At 46.6% G+C, this 19,726-nt stretch overlaps 2 protein-coding genes across 2 annotated transcripts; both read left to right on the plus strand.

Annotated features, from left to right (window-relative positions):
• Positions 1-826: 826 nt before the first annotated feature.
• On the plus strand, positions 827-18,002 carry SLC25A20 (solute carrier family 25 member 20). The gene is made up of 9 exons (XM_084634925.1): positions 827-1,101; positions 4,606-4,698; positions 7,494-7,621; positions 9,454-9,544; positions 12,043-12,160; positions 13,489-13,561; positions 14,083-14,192; positions 15,742-15,866; positions 16,772-18,002. Exons 1-9 carry the CDS (start codon positions 997-999, stop codon positions 16,832-16,834), a joined length of 906 nt encoding a protein of 301 aa, XP_084491051.1. The 5' UTR covers positions 827-996; the 3' UTR covers positions 16,835-18,002.
• Positions 15,876-16,232, plus strand: LOC311524135 (small ribosomal subunit protein eS30-like). Its single transcript, XM_084634928.1, has one exon. The coding sequence runs from the start codon at positions 15,878-15,880 to the stop codon at positions 16,193-16,195; it is 318 nt and encodes a 105-aa protein (XP_084491054.1). The 5' UTR covers positions 15,876-15,877; the 3' UTR covers positions 16,196-16,232.
• Positions 18,003-19,726: the final 1,724 nt, after the last annotated feature.

The raw sequence follows: 19,726 nt of genomic DNA on the forward strand, positions 1-19,726 counted from the left end.
AACGAATTTTCCTCTGAGGGCAAGAGCCACAATGGTGTGAGCTCTCTGAGGAAGAGGGGTTTCCTAAACCTGTATCAGGAAAATTGAAGAGCAGCTGGGCTTGACCCCTTCTCAGACACCCCTCCCACAGATATGGAGTAATGGATGGCACAGGGACCCCTCAGCGGGTAGTTCTGTCAAAGCACGGCTACTTTTCCTTCACCTATCCTCATGACAAGTGACGCTCCCCAGAATTAAAGGGAGACAGGGCTAAACTATCCCCCCACCGCTCTGCGGGGGAAATGACAGACGGTTGGGTTGGCGCGGAGGCGAGACCCGGCAGCGGAGGGGCAGCTGCGGAACGCCACCTTGGGCCCAAGGAGAGCGGCCCAACGAGACGTTGGTCTGCCTCGGGGCTTGCCTACAAGCGCCAACTCGGAAGCGGGGCCCGTCCGAGGACACGCGGGGCCTCCTGGGAAGCGAATCTGGTGGGGCCCAGGACTCCCGAGGGCGCTTCCCCCGGGCCGCGCCGCGGCCGAGCACCGGGAAATGGTTCCGTGTGAAGCCGGGAGGGGGGCTCCGGGCCGGCCTGCACCCCGCTCTCTGGAGCGGCCTTCACCGCGGCTCCTTGTGCCTCAGTTCCCCGCCTGGGACAGGGCGCGGCCTAGCGCCCGCCACCGGCCAGCTCCGGGCACTGCGGCGCCCAGACAGCACGGGGAGGGGCCGGCGCGGCAGCGCGGGCGGTGGGGCCCGCTCCTGGCGCGGGGGCCCGGCGGCAAGCGGGCGTAGAGCGCATGCGCATCGCGCCTCGGTCAGGGCGACCCCGCTGCGCCGCCGGCCCGAGGGAGCCGGAACTCCGTGTCGGGCGCGGCTCCGGCAGGCCAGTCCTCCAGTGTCCCAGCGTGCCCCGCGTCCCGCCGTGTCCCGCCATGCTTTGCGGCTCGGGACTGGGGTAAAGGTCAGCGCCAGGGCTCCGCTGTCGGGCGCGCTGCGCAGAGCTCCGCTCCCGCCGCGGCCATGGCCGAGCAGCCGCAGCCCATCAGCCCCGTGAGGAACTTCTTCGCCGGCGGCTTCGGCGGCGTCTGCCTGGTGTTCGTGGGGCACCCGCTGGACACCATCAAGGTGAGGGAGCTAGCTCCCGGCCTGCCCCGCGCGGGGGGGGGAGGAGAGGGGGGAGAAATACTACAGCTCCCGGCCTGCCCCGCGCCCGGGGGGGGGAAATACTACAGCTCCCGGCCTGCCCCGCGCCCGGGGGGGGGAAATACTACAGCTCCCGGCCTGCCCCGCGCGGGGGGGGGGGAGGAGAGGGGGAGAAATACTACAGTTCCCGGCCTGCCCCGCGCGGGGGGGGAGGAGGGGGGGAGAAATACTACAGCTCCCGGCCTGCCCCGCGCCCGGGGGGGGGAAATACTACAGTTCCCGGCCTGCCCCGCGCGGGGGGGGAGGAGAGGGGGGAGAAATACTACAGTTCCCGGCCTGCCCCGCGCGGGGGGGGAGGAGAGGGGGGAGAAATACTACAGTTCCCGGCCTGCCCCGCGCGGGGGGGGGGAGGAGGGGGGGAGAAATACTACAGTTCCCGGCCTGCCCCGCGCCCGGGGGGGGGGGAGAAATACTACAGTTCCCGGCCTGCCCCGCGCCCAGGGGGGGGGAGAAATACTACAGTTCCCGGCCTGCCCCGCGCCCGGGGGGGGGGAGAAATACTACAGTTCCCGGCCTGCCCCGCGCCCGGGGGGGGGGGAGAAATACTACAGTTCCCGGCCTGCCCCGCGCCCGGGGGGGGGGGAGAAATACTACAGTTCCCGGCCTGCCCCGCGCCCGGGGGGGGGAGAAATACTACAGTTCCCGGCCTGCCCCGCGCCCGGGGGGGGGAGAAATACTACAGCTCCCGGCCTGCCCCGCGCGCACTCCTAGGCGTTTGTTGCCGGCGAGAGGAAAAACAACTGTGTGTTTTACTTAATAATTATAAGGGGGGGGAGAAGCAGAAAAGTTTATTTGCAGCTGCAAACGAGGAACAGGGAGAATAGAATCTCAAATCCTGCACACCAGAGCAGGTCATTAGACACACTTTTATATTTTTTAATGCTACTGCATTACATATTGGCCAATTAAAACTTTGCACAAATATTTTGCCTTTTTTATATGGGTTACAACAATGTTTATTTTTTGCACCCTTTAACAAGCATTTCTAGCAACTTAAACAACCAGCACATCCTGCCTGGCCTTGTAACTATCTCCTATTATTTTTAGCTTGGCCTTAGCAAATCTTACATTATAAAGCATTACTTACGGCTGCAACATTGTCTTAAGAGCAAAAAAGCTTACTCAAACCAGCCAGGCCTGAATTCTGTTAAGGGGGGTTCAGAAGAAGCCCTTAGGCCTTCAGCAGGGAGACTTCTTCAACCCTTATGGCCTTTTATCCTCTTGACTTAACTAGTGGCCATGCCCTGGGGTCTCCAACATTTGTCTCTATTGGACCAACTTCTATTGATGAAAAAGTGTGTTATCTCGCCCACCTTGTCTGTTCAGGGCATCGGGGTAGTTTCTAGTTTTGGCATAAAGCCTTCTGACCAGGCTGAAGCGTCCCCCTCTGGGCTGTGGATTCTAGGAGCAGCTGAGAGAGGGCTGGCAAAGATGCCAACAGTCACTGTGCATTGGGTAAAACTGACACTATAGGATTCACAAGACCAGGCAACCAGTTTTGAGAACATCTAGCCGTGAGGTGTGTGCAGAGACTCTGGCAGAATTGTATGGGGACATGGATGCTGAGTATTGCCCCCCCCTTTCCCACCCCCCATTCTTATTATATGAAAATGGGGCTGACCCTGAAAGCTCTGTGTTGGCTGACCTGTGATATATCCCACACACAGTATTATCACAGGGCGTGTCCTCTTATCTTGGCAGCAATATTTGCATCTAGCTTCTGGCAACTGTGGCAGTGTTTATAACGCCTGTGCCCTCTAGAATGATAAGTAATCTGTTCAAACATGTGAGGTCCGGCTGTTTTTCAGAAGCCCTTGGTTTCACCAGCTAACTCAGTCAATTTAAGGTGTATATTTCCTACCACACAGAGGCAGCATTGACGTGCCACTCATCATTCGCTTATGATATCAATGATCCTGTTTTGTTAATGAGAATTTCACAGGCTGATATTACTTTATTTTAAAGGAGAGACATGAATGGGATGTCTGATACTCTGTTTTGTCACTTGGATCGTATATACAAATGACTCTTTTTTAAAGAGAAATTACTACACTAGCATATATGAAGGCAACTTCACTTCAGTCTAAAATCATACTATACTGATCATTCTCTTTGGAGCATTTCCACTCTCAGCCTGTGGTAGCTGGAACTCCCTGCCATTAGTTTAAATGAAAATGTTGCTAAGCTCACTTGTATCTGTGTGTGAACAGTTTCATTTTGTCAGCCTATGTGGGGGGGGAGTGTGTAGGAGTGTTCTTTGTACCACTCTGTTTCTAAGAATCTGTCTATTTCAGGTACTTACATGGCTCCCATTACTGTAGTATGTGAGCATCTTACAAATGTTAATGTATTTATCCTCATGACACGCCTGTGAGGTAGTGAAGTGCAATTATTCCTGTTTTACACTTGGAGAACTGAGGTACAGATAACCATTGGCTCACGAGTCCTCTCAAAATGTTAGCACCTATTTGTTGTAACTATGTATTTGTTCCAATCTGTGTTTTGCTTGTCTTCATTAAGCCAGCATGTTTATCCTTTTAAGACACTCAGAAAAGTCCAGTTAGCAGCTAGAAAAATCAGTGATGAATGGAAAATGAATGGAAAGGAAAACTCTTGTTCCAAAAAGCATCAGAAATTAAGGGAAATTTGTGACCTTGAGCCCCAGTAACTAATTGTTACATGTGTTTAAACTCTGTTATGGCAAAGGAGCCTAGCGATTGAGAGGGTGGGGAAAGGTAGATAAAGTAGTAACTGAAGACCAGGAAACCGCAAAGCAGAAGTGTCCAAACTCTGCCCAACAGAAGGCTGCCTTGATGACCTGCCATAAGCTAAAGGGATATACCTGATTGCATAGGGTCTCCTCTTTAATATAGACATCAGACCTGTGGAGAGTACAACTTCCAGAGCATGATGGCCCATCGTGGTATGAGTGGGAAGCTTTTTGGAATGTAACAAGTATTTGTTCTGCATTATTGATCTACGGATTGATGATACTGGAGATGAGATGTTTTAAACAATAACATTATTTTTCCTTTTAATTATATTCTTTAATTTGAAGATAAATAAAACCAAGTTTCATTGGTGACAGTACCTGCATACTGAGTTGAGCAGATGGGGAAAGGGAGCAATAGAAATGGCACTGGATCGCAAAAGTGCTTAAAGCAACCACATCACTGTTTAGAGAGTATTAACTTGAATTTAAAGTAAGTGTAATATTTATAACGATATTGAAATAACTTAAGGTATTTGTGTTCTTATTTAGATATTTGTACAAGCTAAAATACTGAGTTTTAACCCTTGTACCAATATTACAATGCCTGGATATAAAACCTATGACTTTAATATAGCTCTCTGGAACTAATCCTAAAAAAGTCATGTACCTTAAAACAAAAAAAAACTGTTTTGTTTTCCCTTCTTGTTTTACAGGTCCGACTACAGACCCAACCAAAACCCCTGGCTGGGCAGTCTCCACTCTATTCTGGGACCTTCGACTGTTTCAGACAGACTCTCATTCGAGAGGTACTGTAGACTGGCACTTGCTATGCCTGCCAAAAATGTCAGTTGCTCATGTACGTCATTGGAGTGGAATTTTGTGGGAATCTGGCCCCCCTTGAGACTATAAAGTTCTCAGGTTATCAATTCAAATGGTTCTAATTCAAATTTTTCATCGGATTGTGAAATCTGAAAAGAACTGGTAGAGGGAGAACATAATAATCTTTGGAATGTGTAATTTGATCTTGCTTTTTTTTTCTTTTTTAAAGTCAGAAATGCAGTGGTGTTAATACCTAAAGTTAAAGGCTGTAATGAACATTGGCAGTTGTTTGCTGGCTGTATTGTTGTAGGTGGTGGAATTTTGATGCCTGTGCTATGGCGAGCTCTCTGGAACTCCTAAAATAGAGACTGACTGTTGTTGACCCAAGCAATGTCTCTAATTTCTTCTAGAACCCATAATCCCCTCTGTGACAAGACAAAAGAGGAAGTGTTAGTTCAAATTTGTAGGTTTTAGGGGTTTTTGTTTGTTTGTTTTGTTTTTTTAAGGCCAGAAGGCACCATTGTGGAATCACAGACATGTAGGACTGGAAGAGACCTCAATAGGTCACCCTAGTCCAGCCCCCTACACTGTATCAGGACCAAGTAAACCTCGATGGTCCCTGACAGATGTTTGTCCAGTCTGTTCTAAAAGCCTCCAATGACAGGGATTCCACAACCTCCCTTGGAAATCTATTCCACAGTTTAACTACCCTTATAGTTAGGAAGCTTTTCCTAACATCTCCCTTGCTGCAGATTAAGCCCATTACTTCTTGTTCTGTATTCAGTAGACATGGAGAACAATTGACCACTATCCTCTTTATAACAGTCTTAAATGTTAATGACTGTTATCAGGTCCATCCTCAGTCAAGGCTAAGCATGCCCATTGTTCCCCATCTTTCCTCATAAATCAGGTTTCCTAAACCCTTTAACATGTTTGTTTACTCTCCTCTGGACTCTCCAATTTGTTTATATTTTTCTTAAACTGTGGTGCCCAGAACTGGATACACTACTCCAGCTGGGGTCTCAATGATGCTGAGCAGTTACCTCCTGCATCTTGCATACGACACTCCTGTTAACGCACTGGGGTGTATTAGGTATGAGTTGGGGAAGGGACACCTGAACTGCCAGGCCCTTGATAGCCTGCTGGGTGGCTGCCGCAGAGGGAACTTAGGGGAGCTGATGTGGGGGCTGCCGGCCCACCCTGGTTCCAAGCCCCCACCAGCTCGCTCCAACGGGCTGCTCTTCCTGCAAGCAGTGGACAAAGCAGGCAGCTGCCAAACAGTGTTATGAGGGAGTACTGCGCAACTTTAAACGAGCATGTTCTCTAATTGATCAGCAGTGTAACAATGAAACAACGTTAACTGGGATGACGTTAAGTGAGGAGTTACTGTATTGTCATGATAAAGATATTGCACTAAAGTTGAATTTACAAATGTAGAATTACATACCAAAAAATAACTACACTCGGAAATAAAACAATGCAAAACTTTAGATCCTACAAGTCCACTCGGTCCTACTTCTTGTTCAGCCAATTGCTCAAACAAGTTGGTTTACGTTTGCAGGAGATAATGCTGCCCGCTTCTTGTTTACAATGTCACCTGAAAGTAAGAGCAGGCATTCGCATGGCATTGTTATAGCCGGTGTTGCAAGATTTTTACGTGCCAACTGCACTAAAGATTCATATGTCCCTTCATGCTTCAACCACCCTTCCAGATGACATACATCCTTCCCAATGACGGGTTCTGCTTGATAACGATCCAAAGTGGTGCAGACCCATGCATGTTCATTTTAATCATCTGAGTCAGATGCCACCAGGAGAAGGTTGATTTTCATTTTTGGTGGTTCAGTTCTGTAGTTTACGCATCAGAGTGTTGCTCTTTTAACTCTTCTGAAAGCATGTTCCACACCTCCTTCCTCTCAGATTTTGGAAGGCACTTCAGATTCATAAACCTTGGGTCGAGTGTTGTCACTATCTTTAGAAATCTCACATTGGTGTACCTTCTTTGTGTTTTGTCAGATCTGGCAGTCCTGACAAGTTGCTCCTCATGGTCTGCTTCCTGAAATATATCAAATGGAGCTGAGAATGCTTAGTGTGTGTGGGGGGGAATGAAAGGGTTAAATAGAGTGGGCCAAATCCATCCTCGCTGCAAGTCCATTGAAATCAGTTGCCTAACACCAGGGAGGAGTCTGGCCCACTGTATACATGTTGAGTGTCAGGGTTATACTGAAATGTTGCCTTTTGAAGACTCTCTAATACAGTACGTCCGTCTCTCTCTCTGTGTATATGTAAATATATATATATAAAAGTTTGAGACGTACTGGGCCGTGCATGTTTCTAACAGGACTGTATTTAAGGTGGGCACTAGCTAGCTATATTGTATTTGTATTGTATTGTATACTGTATTTAAGGTGGGCACTAGCTAGCATATTTGGAGTGGCAGAGAGCAGAACTAGTGCTGGTGAGAAATGGGAATAATACATGGAGGCAGGATGGCAGTTATCTGGAGAGTAAGAAAATCTAGGGCTTAGCCTAGTGCCGTCTTGATAGGTATGTTTTGGAAGTGCTAGCCCTGGGGAGGACAAGAAGTCCTGGCACGACTTTCCCACAACTCCTCTGGGCTGTGTTCAGAACTGTATCATGGCAAATCCCTTTCATTCATGCAGCTGGCTGCCTTTGCTGTGATCATCTTGTATAGTAACGTTATTTGCTTCTTGATGTGGTGAAATATTTATCACCCTGAAGAATGCTGCATGAAACCTAAATAACCTGCGGTCTCTTGCAGGGAGTCCGAGGCTTGTATAAAGGAATGGCAGCTCCGATTATTGGAGTGACTCCCATGTTTGCTGTGTGCTTCTTTGGATTTGGTTTGGGGAAAAAACTCCAGCAGAGGAATCCTGATGACATTCTAACGTAAGTTCTGAGTTGTTCAGACACTTGGGGTACCTTTTCTACGGCTCCTAGCCTGCTGTGTCGAATTACACAATCGGTTGTGGTGTAAATGTCTCCTCTCTGGATTATAAATATAATTTAAAAAAAAACCAAAATCCTCAAACCACTGGTGGCGGTAATGCTCCTAAAAGCGTGGTACCGATAGCACAGGCTAAAAACAGACAGCAGGTAGGCAAATACTGTGCGGTTCCCTCCCTGTGCAGAAAGACAGTCATTAAAGAACAGCTCAGTTGTAACTGAATACCGTATGTGTTACATAATGATAATGACTTAGAACAGCCTTGCTATTAAGGGAAACTGAATGGAAAGATTACATGTATATTGCAGCATAGCCATCTGACAGACCTGGTGGTCACAAGACATGATCTTTCCTTCCTGCTAGTGGTAAGTGGGAGTCTCACTGCATCCACTCTGTAGGTTAGGTTATTAATTGCAGGAGTGTTTCTCTTAGCTATGGCTGAAAAGGTATTTATTTTCTACGGTCAGCCTCTGTTTTCAGGCACACTTACCCTTCTGGAAAAATGACTTTTTGGAACAAAATTTCTCCTGCTCCTTTTTTGGCTCCAAGTTGGAATTCTGTGGAAGGCTGATAAAATTCTATGTAGCTGTGACAGGTTATTCATGAATGAGAAGATTTTTAATTTAAAAAAAAAAATTAGGTTTATTTTTGAAATGTTCAACTTGCCATAGACTTAGTCTCTAGTAAGGACCAGTGTCTGACCCATCTGAAGAAATCTGGCTTAGGAAGAACAAAGGGTGTTTGAAAATCCTGTAACCACTCATCCATACTACTCCTCCACTTGCTGCATTTTCTAACAGAAGTGGCGCTCCAGATGCACATATAATATACTTGTGTGTACATTTGTTCAAGAGCTTTGCTCACTCAAATGTTCCAAATCCATCATGGTTCTCTCAAGCTTGCTTATAAATCAAGAAATTTAAAGCTTGTTTCATGTACTCGATTCCCATTGAACTCCATTGTTCAGTGCTTTACTGAATTGGACCTTAAGACTTCTAGTTCTAGAGCAGTGCTTCTCAAACTTATTTGATCTTCTTTGTGTCTGTAATTCCTTCGGGGCCTCCTGCTTCCCCCCTCCCCCCCCCAATACATACACCACCACCCAGTTCGGAAGGCGGAGAAGAGAGCAGCGGCTGCTGGCCAGGTACCCAGCTCTGAGGGCAGCGCCATGCCAGCAGCAGCACAGAAGTAAGGATGGCAATGTGAGAAGTGATATAAGCGACTCAGCGCTCCATTGCCACCCTACTGCAGCCACCCCGAAGCTGACAGCTAGAGCCCCACCACTGCCTCCTGGTGAGGAATGGGGGGAGCCCAGGCGGCAGGGCTCTGACTGTCAGCCCCTGGGCGATGCGGCTCCACCTGTCACCTTTATCCCATCCCCACACATCCCAGGTGTGCATGGCCCTCCTGTATGAGCCCCAGCCATCCAGGGCTGACAGCCAGAGCTCTTTTCTCCCGCCCCCCACCCCAAAAGGGGGGGCACGCCACTCAGGCCTCCCTAGGGAGGCCCGCCCCATAGTTGGGTCAAATGACTTAGTCTCACTCTGTATATTGTAGCATAAAACATAAGCACATTGAGTAATACAAAATACTATCAATGCACAACAGCAGAGGTATACTTGCTGAGGGAACCATACCTTTTGGATTTCCAAACTCTTATACATTTTACTCTAATGTTGCGTGAAGTCAAGTCTTTTCACGCTGACTATATTAAATGTCATGCTTATTGGATTATGTATCTTGGGATCTTTATTTTCCCGTGTTCTATGCGCAGATATCCCCAGCTGTTTGCTGCTGGCATGTTATCTGGAGTGTTCACAACAGCAATCATGGCTCCAGGAGAGAGGATCAAGTGCCTTTTACAGGTAAGACTGTGTGTGTGGATGGGGAGAAATTCCCACCCTTAATTTAAGGAGTGTTGTCTGATTTAAAAAGACCTTGCTAGGAAGACATAACTCCTCTAATTAGCAAATTTACTCTGTACTGAATTTAGAAAGCACCCCTTTCAGCAGGGCTGAGGCATAACTTGATGCGACTCTGTCATGAAGAAGCACTATACAGCTTCCCTTTGAAAATCTGGTAAATACAACATGCCCTCCTATAGACACCATTCAGCATATCAGCAGCATCACCCTGGGATGCCAGCTGACCTCTTGGGCACTTCTGAAATGTAGAGTGTATCTTATCTTCTCATGTAAAACAAAGCCTTTGTAGTAACATTCAGGTCCGTGAATCTCTTGCATGATAAAGATTTTGCCCATAGTTCCCTGGAATCCTTGTATGTAACAGAAGGACCCATTTCAAAAATATATAATACAAGCTATTATAAAACTAGTGACCATAAACTTTTCTAGTGACCATAAACTTTAAACCCATCATAGCTCTTGGTTTTTGAAACCCTAGTGGGAAATGCCAATTTGAACAAATGAAAAAACTGTCTGTGCAAGACCTTCTGATCTCTACCCTCTCTCACGCTGACTGCTGTACTTCTTAGTGTTTTAATGGATGTTAGACATTGATTCCAACATGCAAAGCATTATCACAGGGCATCTTTTACTCATAAAAATTGTCTTGAGTTCTATGAAATTTTTTTGGAGTCATATTCTAATCTGTGTAAATCTGGAGTAACTTGACTGATTTCAGCTGAGTTATTTCAAACTTAAACTGGTGGAAATTAGGTAAGTATCTGATTCTTAATTTGACACAATCCAGCCAGTGCATGGTTCAGTAAACACCTGTGGACGCAAATCCTTTTCAATCTGGGGAGGAGAGAAATTTTAGTAAGTGTGTATTAGATCAGCAGTTCTCAAACTGAGTGTCAGGACCCCAAAGTGAGTCGCGACCCCCTTTGAATGGGGTCGCCAGGGCTGACTTAGACTTCCTGGGGCTGAAGCCCGAGCTCTGTTGCCCAAAGCCAGAGGGCTTCAGTCCTGTGCAGCAGGACTCAGGTTGCAGGCTCCCTGCCTGGGGCTGATACCCTTGAGCTTCAGCTTTGACCCCCCCCTGCCCGGAGCGATAGGGCTCGGTCTTTGACCCCTGCACCCAGGGCAGTGGGGGTTGGGTGGACTCAGGCTTTGGTCTTCCCTCCTGGGGTCATTAAGTAATTTTTCTTGTCAGAAGGGGGTCACGGTGCAATGAAGTTTGAGAACCCCTGCATTAGAGGGATTTTTGGATTCTCACCTCTGACAGCTGGGGGCTTATTCTGAGACTACACGTACCTATTTCTGATCAGAGACTAGTGTTACTTATCACTGGTTATTGCTGGGCCTCTTTGGAGTTACGCTGGCCCATCAGCGTTTCTCAAATGCAGCCATCGGGTTTTTCTTGTGGCCACACCCTCCTGGGCAGTGATTTATGGGGGGGGAGAGAGCAGCGGAGCCACAAACACCAGAGGAGCAGGCAGTCAGTGTGAGTTCCCCACCTTCCCAGTGAGATTCAGGCTTCCAGCTTCAGCTCTGGGGTGGTGGGCTCTGTCCTCTGGCCACACGGCAGCAGGCTCCATCCTATAGCTGTGGGGCTTCGGACTCTGGCCCTAGCCCTGGGCTCACCACCCCATTGCCCCTGGCCCCTGCTGCCACCCCACCCCCTGGCTGCCTCCCTACTCACCGCTCCAGGTTTAATTTGTCCTCGGCTTACCAGGGCTGAGTAAGTCTGTTGTAAAAAGTGGTATTTGTATGTTTTTTAATATCACTTTTCACTATCTTCTAGCTACCAAGTCTGCTCCTGTGAGAAGTAATATTAACAAACATACAAATATAGACTTACTAGATAGCAAGTCATTAAAAAAGCAACCAAAAAAGTGCCCCTCCTCCCCACCCCAAAAAACCCAACCAAGGACAAAAGACGAGAACATGCACATCACGTTATTTGTGTTTCTATTCTCTTTAGCACCAGTAAGGAATACATACAACTATGCATTATTATTTTTATTGGGTCTGCAAAAAAACCCTACATAAATAAATTACACTGATTGGACCTATGTGCATATTTAATTGTTTTTTCTAAAGTTAATTAATTGTGAGAGTGGCCACCAGCAAGAGTTTGTGGCTACACTTTGAGGTCACCAACATTTTTGTTGTGAGAACCCCAGGCCGAGATCACAGAGGTGTCTGCCGATTTGAGGAAAGACTACAGGGATAAAAGGGAGGGAAAGAGGGCTGGGAATATGGTGACTTCACATGCATTGTACCAGTTTGTCTATATATCAGCAGGAGTCTGGTGGCATACATTCCTTGGGTGGCTTCTGTTTACATGAAAAGAGCTGAGCTGCTAACTTCCACTTGACAGTTTAGCTTTAGAAAGCACAAGGCTTCCAAATTACTATTTGGGTTATGCCTGGTAAACAATCATTTTAATTCTCCAGATCCAGGCTGCTTCAGGTGAAATTAAATACGGTGGCCCAATGGACTGTGCGAAACAGCTGTACCGTGAGGCTGGGATTCGAGGCATATACAAAGGAACCGTGCTCACCCTCATGAGAGGTACCTGGAGTAAATGTATTCTAATAGTACCCCTGCAGGAAGAGAAGCATCAGAGCAAAACTGACCCAACATCGTAAATCTCACTGTGGGCCAGAGATATGTTGTGCATCAGTTTCATGCGCTGCAGTTTTCACAGCTGCCCCTGCATCTCCTGGGGATTGAGAATGAAGACGAGGATATGTCCCAGTCCTGGTGTGGGTGGTGGGAGAAGAGGACTAGAGAAGTACAAAAGGGAATGAGGGGAGGAGAGCAAGAAATGGACACAAAGACTTGAGAGGTAAAGACCAATAAAATCCAAGCCGCAGAAGGCTACAATAGACTTCCAGGATGGGCGAGAGATGATGGGTCTGGGGAAAGAAGCCGAAAGACAGAGAAGAAAAAATAGGAAGCTAGCTTTTTCTTCGCTTTGGGATGGGGTTTGTACATGAGACTCCCAGTTCGTGATGGTCAGTTGGATTGGTTATTGAAAGATACAGTTACAATGAATTACTCTTTCTCCCAGCTAGAAAGAGTGAGTTTCTTTACTCATTTTTGATGTGGAGGAAAAATATCTTGTGTGTCCACAGTGTTCCTTTCCCTCTCCTATTATATATTTTTTAAAAAGGCACCTATAATGAACAAATTAAAGCCTTATGGGTCAGGTCAGAAATATGTTTGGATGCTTTCTCCCCTAAAATACACCCCATCTGGGGCAGTGATTTCACCTGAGCCTCCTCAAATAGAGAAACTTTAAGCATTTTGCATCTTCATCAGCCCAGGAAATTATCTTTCCCATGACTCTCATATGACTGTAAAAGCTAGCAGCAAGGACAACATGCCTGACAGAACTGTTTGTCTGATTCTAGCCATGGGCTTGAGCATTTTCATGTATACGTGAGAATATAAAAAAGCAGAAAGTTTGGTTGGAACAAACTGGCTGTGCACACGTCACAAAGCCGCTGAGACTGGCTTGATCTGCCCAGTCTCCAGTTTAGGGAGCTTAGACCTGTCTCGTAGTCAAGGTAACAGTGTGACTGGAAGGGCTGGTGACACAGAGGTTCAGGAATAGGTGTTTCTGCAGCCATGTCCCTGCTCTTTCTGAAAATGTTCTTGCTGTTCCATCTAGACAGACAGTTTGCACTGGAAGGCTCAGAAAGGGAACTTAGTGGTACTTGTTGGCATTGCTGAGGCTGGTGCAGAATGATCCCTAACATTGGCAGCTGATGCAAGCCCAGAGCTTCCCCTTAGGGATGAATACTTCCTTTCCGCTCTTTTTTTCCCTGCATACAGAGGTGGTCAGGTGTCGTTTTCCTACTTCTCTTTGTCTGTCTGTTTGTTCTCCCAACTAGATGTTCCAGCCAGTGGAATGTACTTCATGACGTATGAATGGCTGAAAAACATTCTGACCCCTGAGGGGAAGAGGTTAGTTAAATCCTAAGTCAGGGCAATGCTGACTTTACCCAGATACTTCCAGTCAATTTCTCCTGCTAAGCAAATGGCTAGAGAGCAAAATCACCGGAGTAACAGTGTCTTTTGTGATTGCTGAGGAGTTTGCTGTCATTGGCTTTCCCATCGAGATGACTCATCTCACTGTGGGATTGGATTGATTGTTGAATGGTATTTGAAGCACTCCTCTTAATGGCACAATTAGAAAAGCATTCAGGGTGAGATGCACCCCTGTTCCGCTTCCCTGCTGTGTGCTAAAAGCTGGTCTTTCAGGCATCCTTGTCATGCTGCAAGTATGAGAGAGCAATAAGAGTTGAGCCTTTCTCATGGAGAGACAGCATATTACGGCCACAAGTTTCTCACTCTGAATTCCTACAGTGGCTGCTCTCACGCTGGGTCTGTACCATTGTAATGTCTTCTCTCTTAGCCAAACTGCCTTTCTGGTCTTTATGTATTAGTTTAAAGATGGACACCTTTTCAATTCAATATTTCTGCAGTGTCAGTGACCTCAGCGTGCCTAGGATTCTCTTTGCCGGGGGTATGGCAGGGATCTTCAACTGGGCTGTTGCCATCCCTCCTGATGTGCTGAAATCCCGCTTCCAGACCGGTGAGTCAGATGTCAGCCGTGTAAGAGCACCACAAGATGTAGCATTTCCATGGGCTGGGTGGACAATCCAATAGAGAAGCTTATGGCTGGGCAGAATTTTAGAAAGGAGGTAGTGTGGCCTAGCTCCTACAGCACTAGACTGGGACTCAGGAGACCTGGGTTCTATTTCCAGCTTTGCCACAAGTTTACTGGGTGACCTTGAGCAAGTTACTTCATCTGTGCCCCCATCTGTAAAATACCTCCTTTCAAAGAACTTTGCAGATCTGTGTTGAAAGGTGCTGTAGAAGAGCTAGGTAGTAGTTATTCCAAATATACTCCCATTTAAAGTGCTTAATCATTTCAGATAAGACCGGGCACAGTTGCATCGGTTCAGGCAGGTGATATCTAAAATAAAATCACAGTGGAGCAGGGACAACCATAGTTATGCATGTCTCTCACAATCCATTGCTTTGTGACTGGCAAATCTGCAGACGACATGGAAATATCTACAGTCAGCACTCCATAGAATTGTAGTAGGGACAGCCCAGTCCCTGGGGTGAACACAGACATTTGGGGTTGCTGGGCTCCAGCAGAGGTTGCCATTAAGGTTCTGGTTGATTTCTTCGGCATTCCTCCCAGAGGAACATTTCTATACAACAGAGCTCTGCAGCAGTCTCTAGCAGGACTATCCTCTGGAGCTTGCATTGACAAGATCCCTGCATCTTCTCTGTCACACATCAAGGACATAGGCAGAGCTTCTGCCCCAGTCCATCCAACAGTGGTTGCTGATGCAGGAAAATCCTTTTGTTTGTGGTGTGTGTGTGTTGTTTTGTTTGTTTGCTTTGTAATTTAGCTTCTGTGATGCTCCAGACCAAGGGAGCAAAAGCCTGAATGGGATATAGTAGAATATTGCAGCCCCTGCTCCACTGAGTCACTTTCCAAAAGTTGTTTGTGACTCTGGTGAAGGGTTACTCTGGAGTAGCTGGTCAAGGGCCTCGTAAAGGTAATACTTTCCAGTGGCATGTCACATGATCAGCTAATTTGTTCCTATAAAATCACTTTCCTCAAACACCTGGTCAGATCTGTGTAACATCAGCATTAAAATGGAGCCTGTAGTTTTCACTGGAAAGCCACTGCCATTCCTGGCTCTAGTGCGTGGGAGGATATTCTTTTTGAGAACAGACCAGCGTTGTTCCTTGCAAATCAGCTTTATTGATTGATACACCACTGACTTTCCACCCTGCTGATGCTGTTAGCGTGACCAGCAGTAACAACGCTAGATTGAAGCTTCCAGCCTTCTAACCCTTAGCTTAAGTTCCTCTTTTCTTCCAGATGACCCGATTATTATTTAAAACCTTTATAGTGCTGGTGAGCATGTGGCTCCTGCTCACTCGGTCTTTGTTCTAGTTGTCAGTGATGTACTATACTAAAAGCTGTCTAGTCTTTGAAATCGTTTGTTACTCGGAAAATAATCCATATGAATTACAGTGGAAGGCCACAGTGTAACCATTAAAGTCTCAGCTGGCTGCATTCACAAATCATAGATGGCATGTTCTGCTTCTGTCAACAGCTGCTCCAGGGAAGTATCCCAATGGCTTTAGGGATGTGCTAAGGGAGCTTATCAGAGAGGAAGGCGTCTCATCCCTGTACAAAGGGTTCACAGCCGTTATGATAAGGGCCTTTCCCGCTAACGCAGTAAGTAAACCATGATATCTAGTGAGCTGCAGGGAGCTGGCTACTTGCACCCTAAATACCTAGTGGTTGCAAAGGAGGAGGATGAATCTCTCATTGGGCAATGTGGCATTAGCGAGTTTACCACCGTGGAGGTGGCTACTCGCATGCTGGGTGGTAAGGTCCATGGCTCCCTGGCTCGTGCTGGGAAGGTGAGAGGCCAGACTCCCAAGGTTGCCAAGCAAGAGAAGAAGACGACTGGCTGTGCCAAGAGACGCATGCAGTACAACCGGCGCTTTGTCAATATTGTGCCAGGTTTTGGCACGAAGAAGGGCCCCAATGCTAACTCCTAAATGGCATACCTCACCCAATAAAGCAGATGTCACCCGGGGAGGGGGAAATGATTCCAGACTGTTGTATTATCTCACCAGTGCTGCTTACGTTAGAGTGAACACCCCTGGGTGTATGGTCTGGGGGATCTATTTCCAAGCTTTTTAAAATACTGGCTCAAATCTCTGTAGCTGGGAAACTAAAGTAGGCTGTAGGGATAGCACTAACAGAAATAGGATGACAGGTTTTGCACTAAACCCCTCTTGGTGTTAGAACAAACTAACAGTTCTACACATCTGCTAACACAATTGCCAGCATTTTGAATGGCTAGATTGAATCAGCACCTATTTTAAATGGAAGGACCCTAACAAATGACACTGAAAATCAGAAATTCTGCCTCTGCTATAGAGGGACACAGTCATGTCATTTCTTCCAGTTCAAGATAACTCATGTCAAGGAGGGGAGAGGGGGGAAACAAAACCATGTCTGGGGTTTATAATGCTGCTGTACCCCTCAGCTTTGAGAAGACCTTTTCCAAACACTCCAGCTCTGTGTGCCTAAGACTCATCTAATCCTTGTGTTCTGTCTCTCTGTTCCAGGCCTGTTTCCTTGGTTTTGAAGTTGCTATGAAGTTCCTTAACTGGATTGCACCAAGTCTGTGAAGACTAGGAAATGTCCTCCTGGGAGAGGAAAAAAGACCATGATGCTGGATTAAAGGGATGACTTCAGAAACCCTAGGAATTATTAATTTTCTAATCCCCATTGCCTTACTCACATCCTCTGGATGGTGTAATAGATGCCATTCTGAACCTTGAGCCATAACTCTGATGTAGAGTTTTCGTGAGGAGTAGGAATTATGAGTACATTTACCTTCTGAACCAAATGCACCATAGCAGTGATGCTGCTAATAGACACCTATCGCTATTACAGTGAGAGTCCCTAAGTACTTCCTCTGGAAGAAGAGGAGACTCTTAATTTCTTTCTTTATTTACTGAAGAAGCAGTTAGTGCTGAAAATCTTTCAAAATAGTAATTACCAGCCAGTGTGCACTTAATTCTCAGGATGTGGCTTAACACTTTATTGCAAATGTTGAGGTGAGAGACTATTTTCCATCGGTTATAGATAGTCTCATCAGCTGTTAGCATGTTGATGGTGCCTTTATTTTATGTGCATGTAATGAGGGGCAATATGGAACAGAACAGATTATAGCTTTAAAAAAAAATCCTAATTCTGGGGAGAGGGGATGGGTACGGAGGTTTTTTAAAGCATTATGGAGGCCTTGTATGGTGACCACCTTGAACAGATGAAAGGTGCACTGTGGAACTAAGAGTTAAAGTGAATTATGCCCAACTTCCTTGACTAAGTACTGCTAACCCAGCTGGCGGGGGCATTCAGCGGAGAAACAAGTTCTAACTGATCTCATCTCTCTTCAAAATCCTTTCTTTCCCCTCTGAAATCCCTTTGGTACTTCCTGATTCACTGACTGTATCCAGAACACAACTTTACAAATACCATATGACTCATTGCAATCGATGCTATATCTGATGTCCCTGAATGATGCATTCTGGGAGATAGTCAGTGGAAGTACAGAGAGGATTTCAAAGTGGGAGAATACTTAAACTTATTTTGGTGCTGAATTTCCCCCATGGCTTACTTAATGGGGACAGTCAGCCCTGAAGTCAGTGTCTGGCTCCTCAGCTCAGCATTAAGAGATTTTGATAAACATAACAAATTTTGAGTTGACACGATGGATGCAAGGGACAGGCAAGACAATCTGTAACCTGTTCCAGTTGTGATTAAATGATCCTATTTTATCAGGATTCAAAGTTTGCAGCTGCTCAGCTAGAATGTTTCCTTGTGGTTTCGTGCACTTTGCATTTTGGCGCATGATTAGCATATGCAAAGGGCATACAAATATTCCCTTACACTTTGTTCTGAGATCTGCCTACCTTAAAGTCCTGCAGACAATTTATGTACGGATGGGTAGCCTGTCTTTCATGGTGTTAATTCTATGCCTCTCAACCTTTAGATCTGCCCCATCTGATGCAAGCCATTGAAATGTGACACAAATGGCTGAAATGGGCAACACCTGAGTTTTTTGTTTGTGGTGCCACCACGGCTAGGTTAAAATGGTTTTTAGGGCTGTTTTCTCATGGTGGGAGGCAAACAAACCAGCTGTTACAGGTGTGGTGGGGGGATTGGGTTAGGGAGAAGATCCGTGCCTAGACTCCTCAAGAGGTACCAAGGGAAGGTAGGGCTGGGGAATGAGGGGTTGTCCCTAACCAGGCCCCCCAAGGCATATAATTAATTTAGCATGCTTTCCATTAACGAGGCTGTCTCTGCCAGGCTGCCCCCCAAGGATGTTCTCTCACCTGCTACTGCACCAGCAGCTCAGGACCCTGCTCCTCGCTCCCTTTCTCTTGTAAAGAGCAGAGAGGAGGCATCCAGCTGCTTCTGTGGTACCTTTTGTTTTCCCAGAAGTTGAGGGAGCAAAATGTTTTTGTTTTCATGGGTGGGAAGGACAGAGTAGACCCTCCCACGTTCGAAGAGCTCCACAACTCAGGACTGCCTTCACTTCCCCCTCCAGTCCTGGATGCTCTCTCCCCTCCCCAAAATATCTTGCCAGTCCTTCCACCTTAGGAGCCTCTCTGCTCCTTGGAAGAGAAAAGGGGAAGTAAGAGGCCCAGAGCTGCTGAGGAAGGCACATATAGCCCTCCTTTACCTGCTACTGCTCCCTGTCCTGCCATACGCTGCCTGAGAGCGTGACTGTGCCATACACTTGAGGACTGGTTAACCCAACTGCTTCTGAGGCAGCTCAGATAAGTAAAATCAGTAACTGTCACTCTCTTGTGGCTGATGTGGGTTTAGCTAGGTGCTAACAGACATTGCTAGCTGAGCCCTATACGCTTACTGGAACTCTTACAGCAAAGACCAATAGCAATGTTACAGCAATAGGCTGTAGATTAGGTTCACTTCCCATTGTTGCAGATGACAGTTTGAACCTAGATTTGCTAAGGATCATCACGTAGTTAATAACCCCAGGTACCACTGATTAATGATTAAAATATTTGCATATGCAAAGTGGCAGACTCACTCCTTGCACAATGCTCTGTGCAGGTTTATACCGCCTGTGCTGCTTCCCTGAGTGTGAGCAAGAAGGAGAACAAACTCTGAATGTTTCAGTAAATATTTATTGACCAAACTGCTGGTTCTTGGTTCCCTGTGCTGGGAGCAGGTCCTAGAGCAGTTCAGATTCTGCCTTTCCTTCCCTAATATTTATTTGCTGGAAGCTGCCCCCCTCCTCCTCCCTCTCCAGCCTTTTATATGTTTAAAAAACGAAGAGTACTTGTGGCACCTTAGAGACTAACAAATTTATTTGGGCATAAGCTTTCATGGGCTAAAACCCACTTCATTGGATGCATGCAGTGAAAAATACATCCTGATGATCACTACAAACTTTTTTTTTCTCCTGCTGATAACAGCCCACCTTAATTGATTAGTCTCGTTACAGTTGGTATGGCAACACCCATTTTTTCATGTTCTGTGTGTGTGTA

Source organism: Lepidochelys olivacea (assembly GCF_965140295.1).
Source record: "Lepidochelys olivacea isolate rLepOli2 genome assembly, chromosome: 7".
In the NCBI taxonomy this organism is placed as follows: Eukaryota; Metazoa; Chordata; order Testudines; family Cheloniidae; genus Lepidochelys; species Lepidochelys olivacea.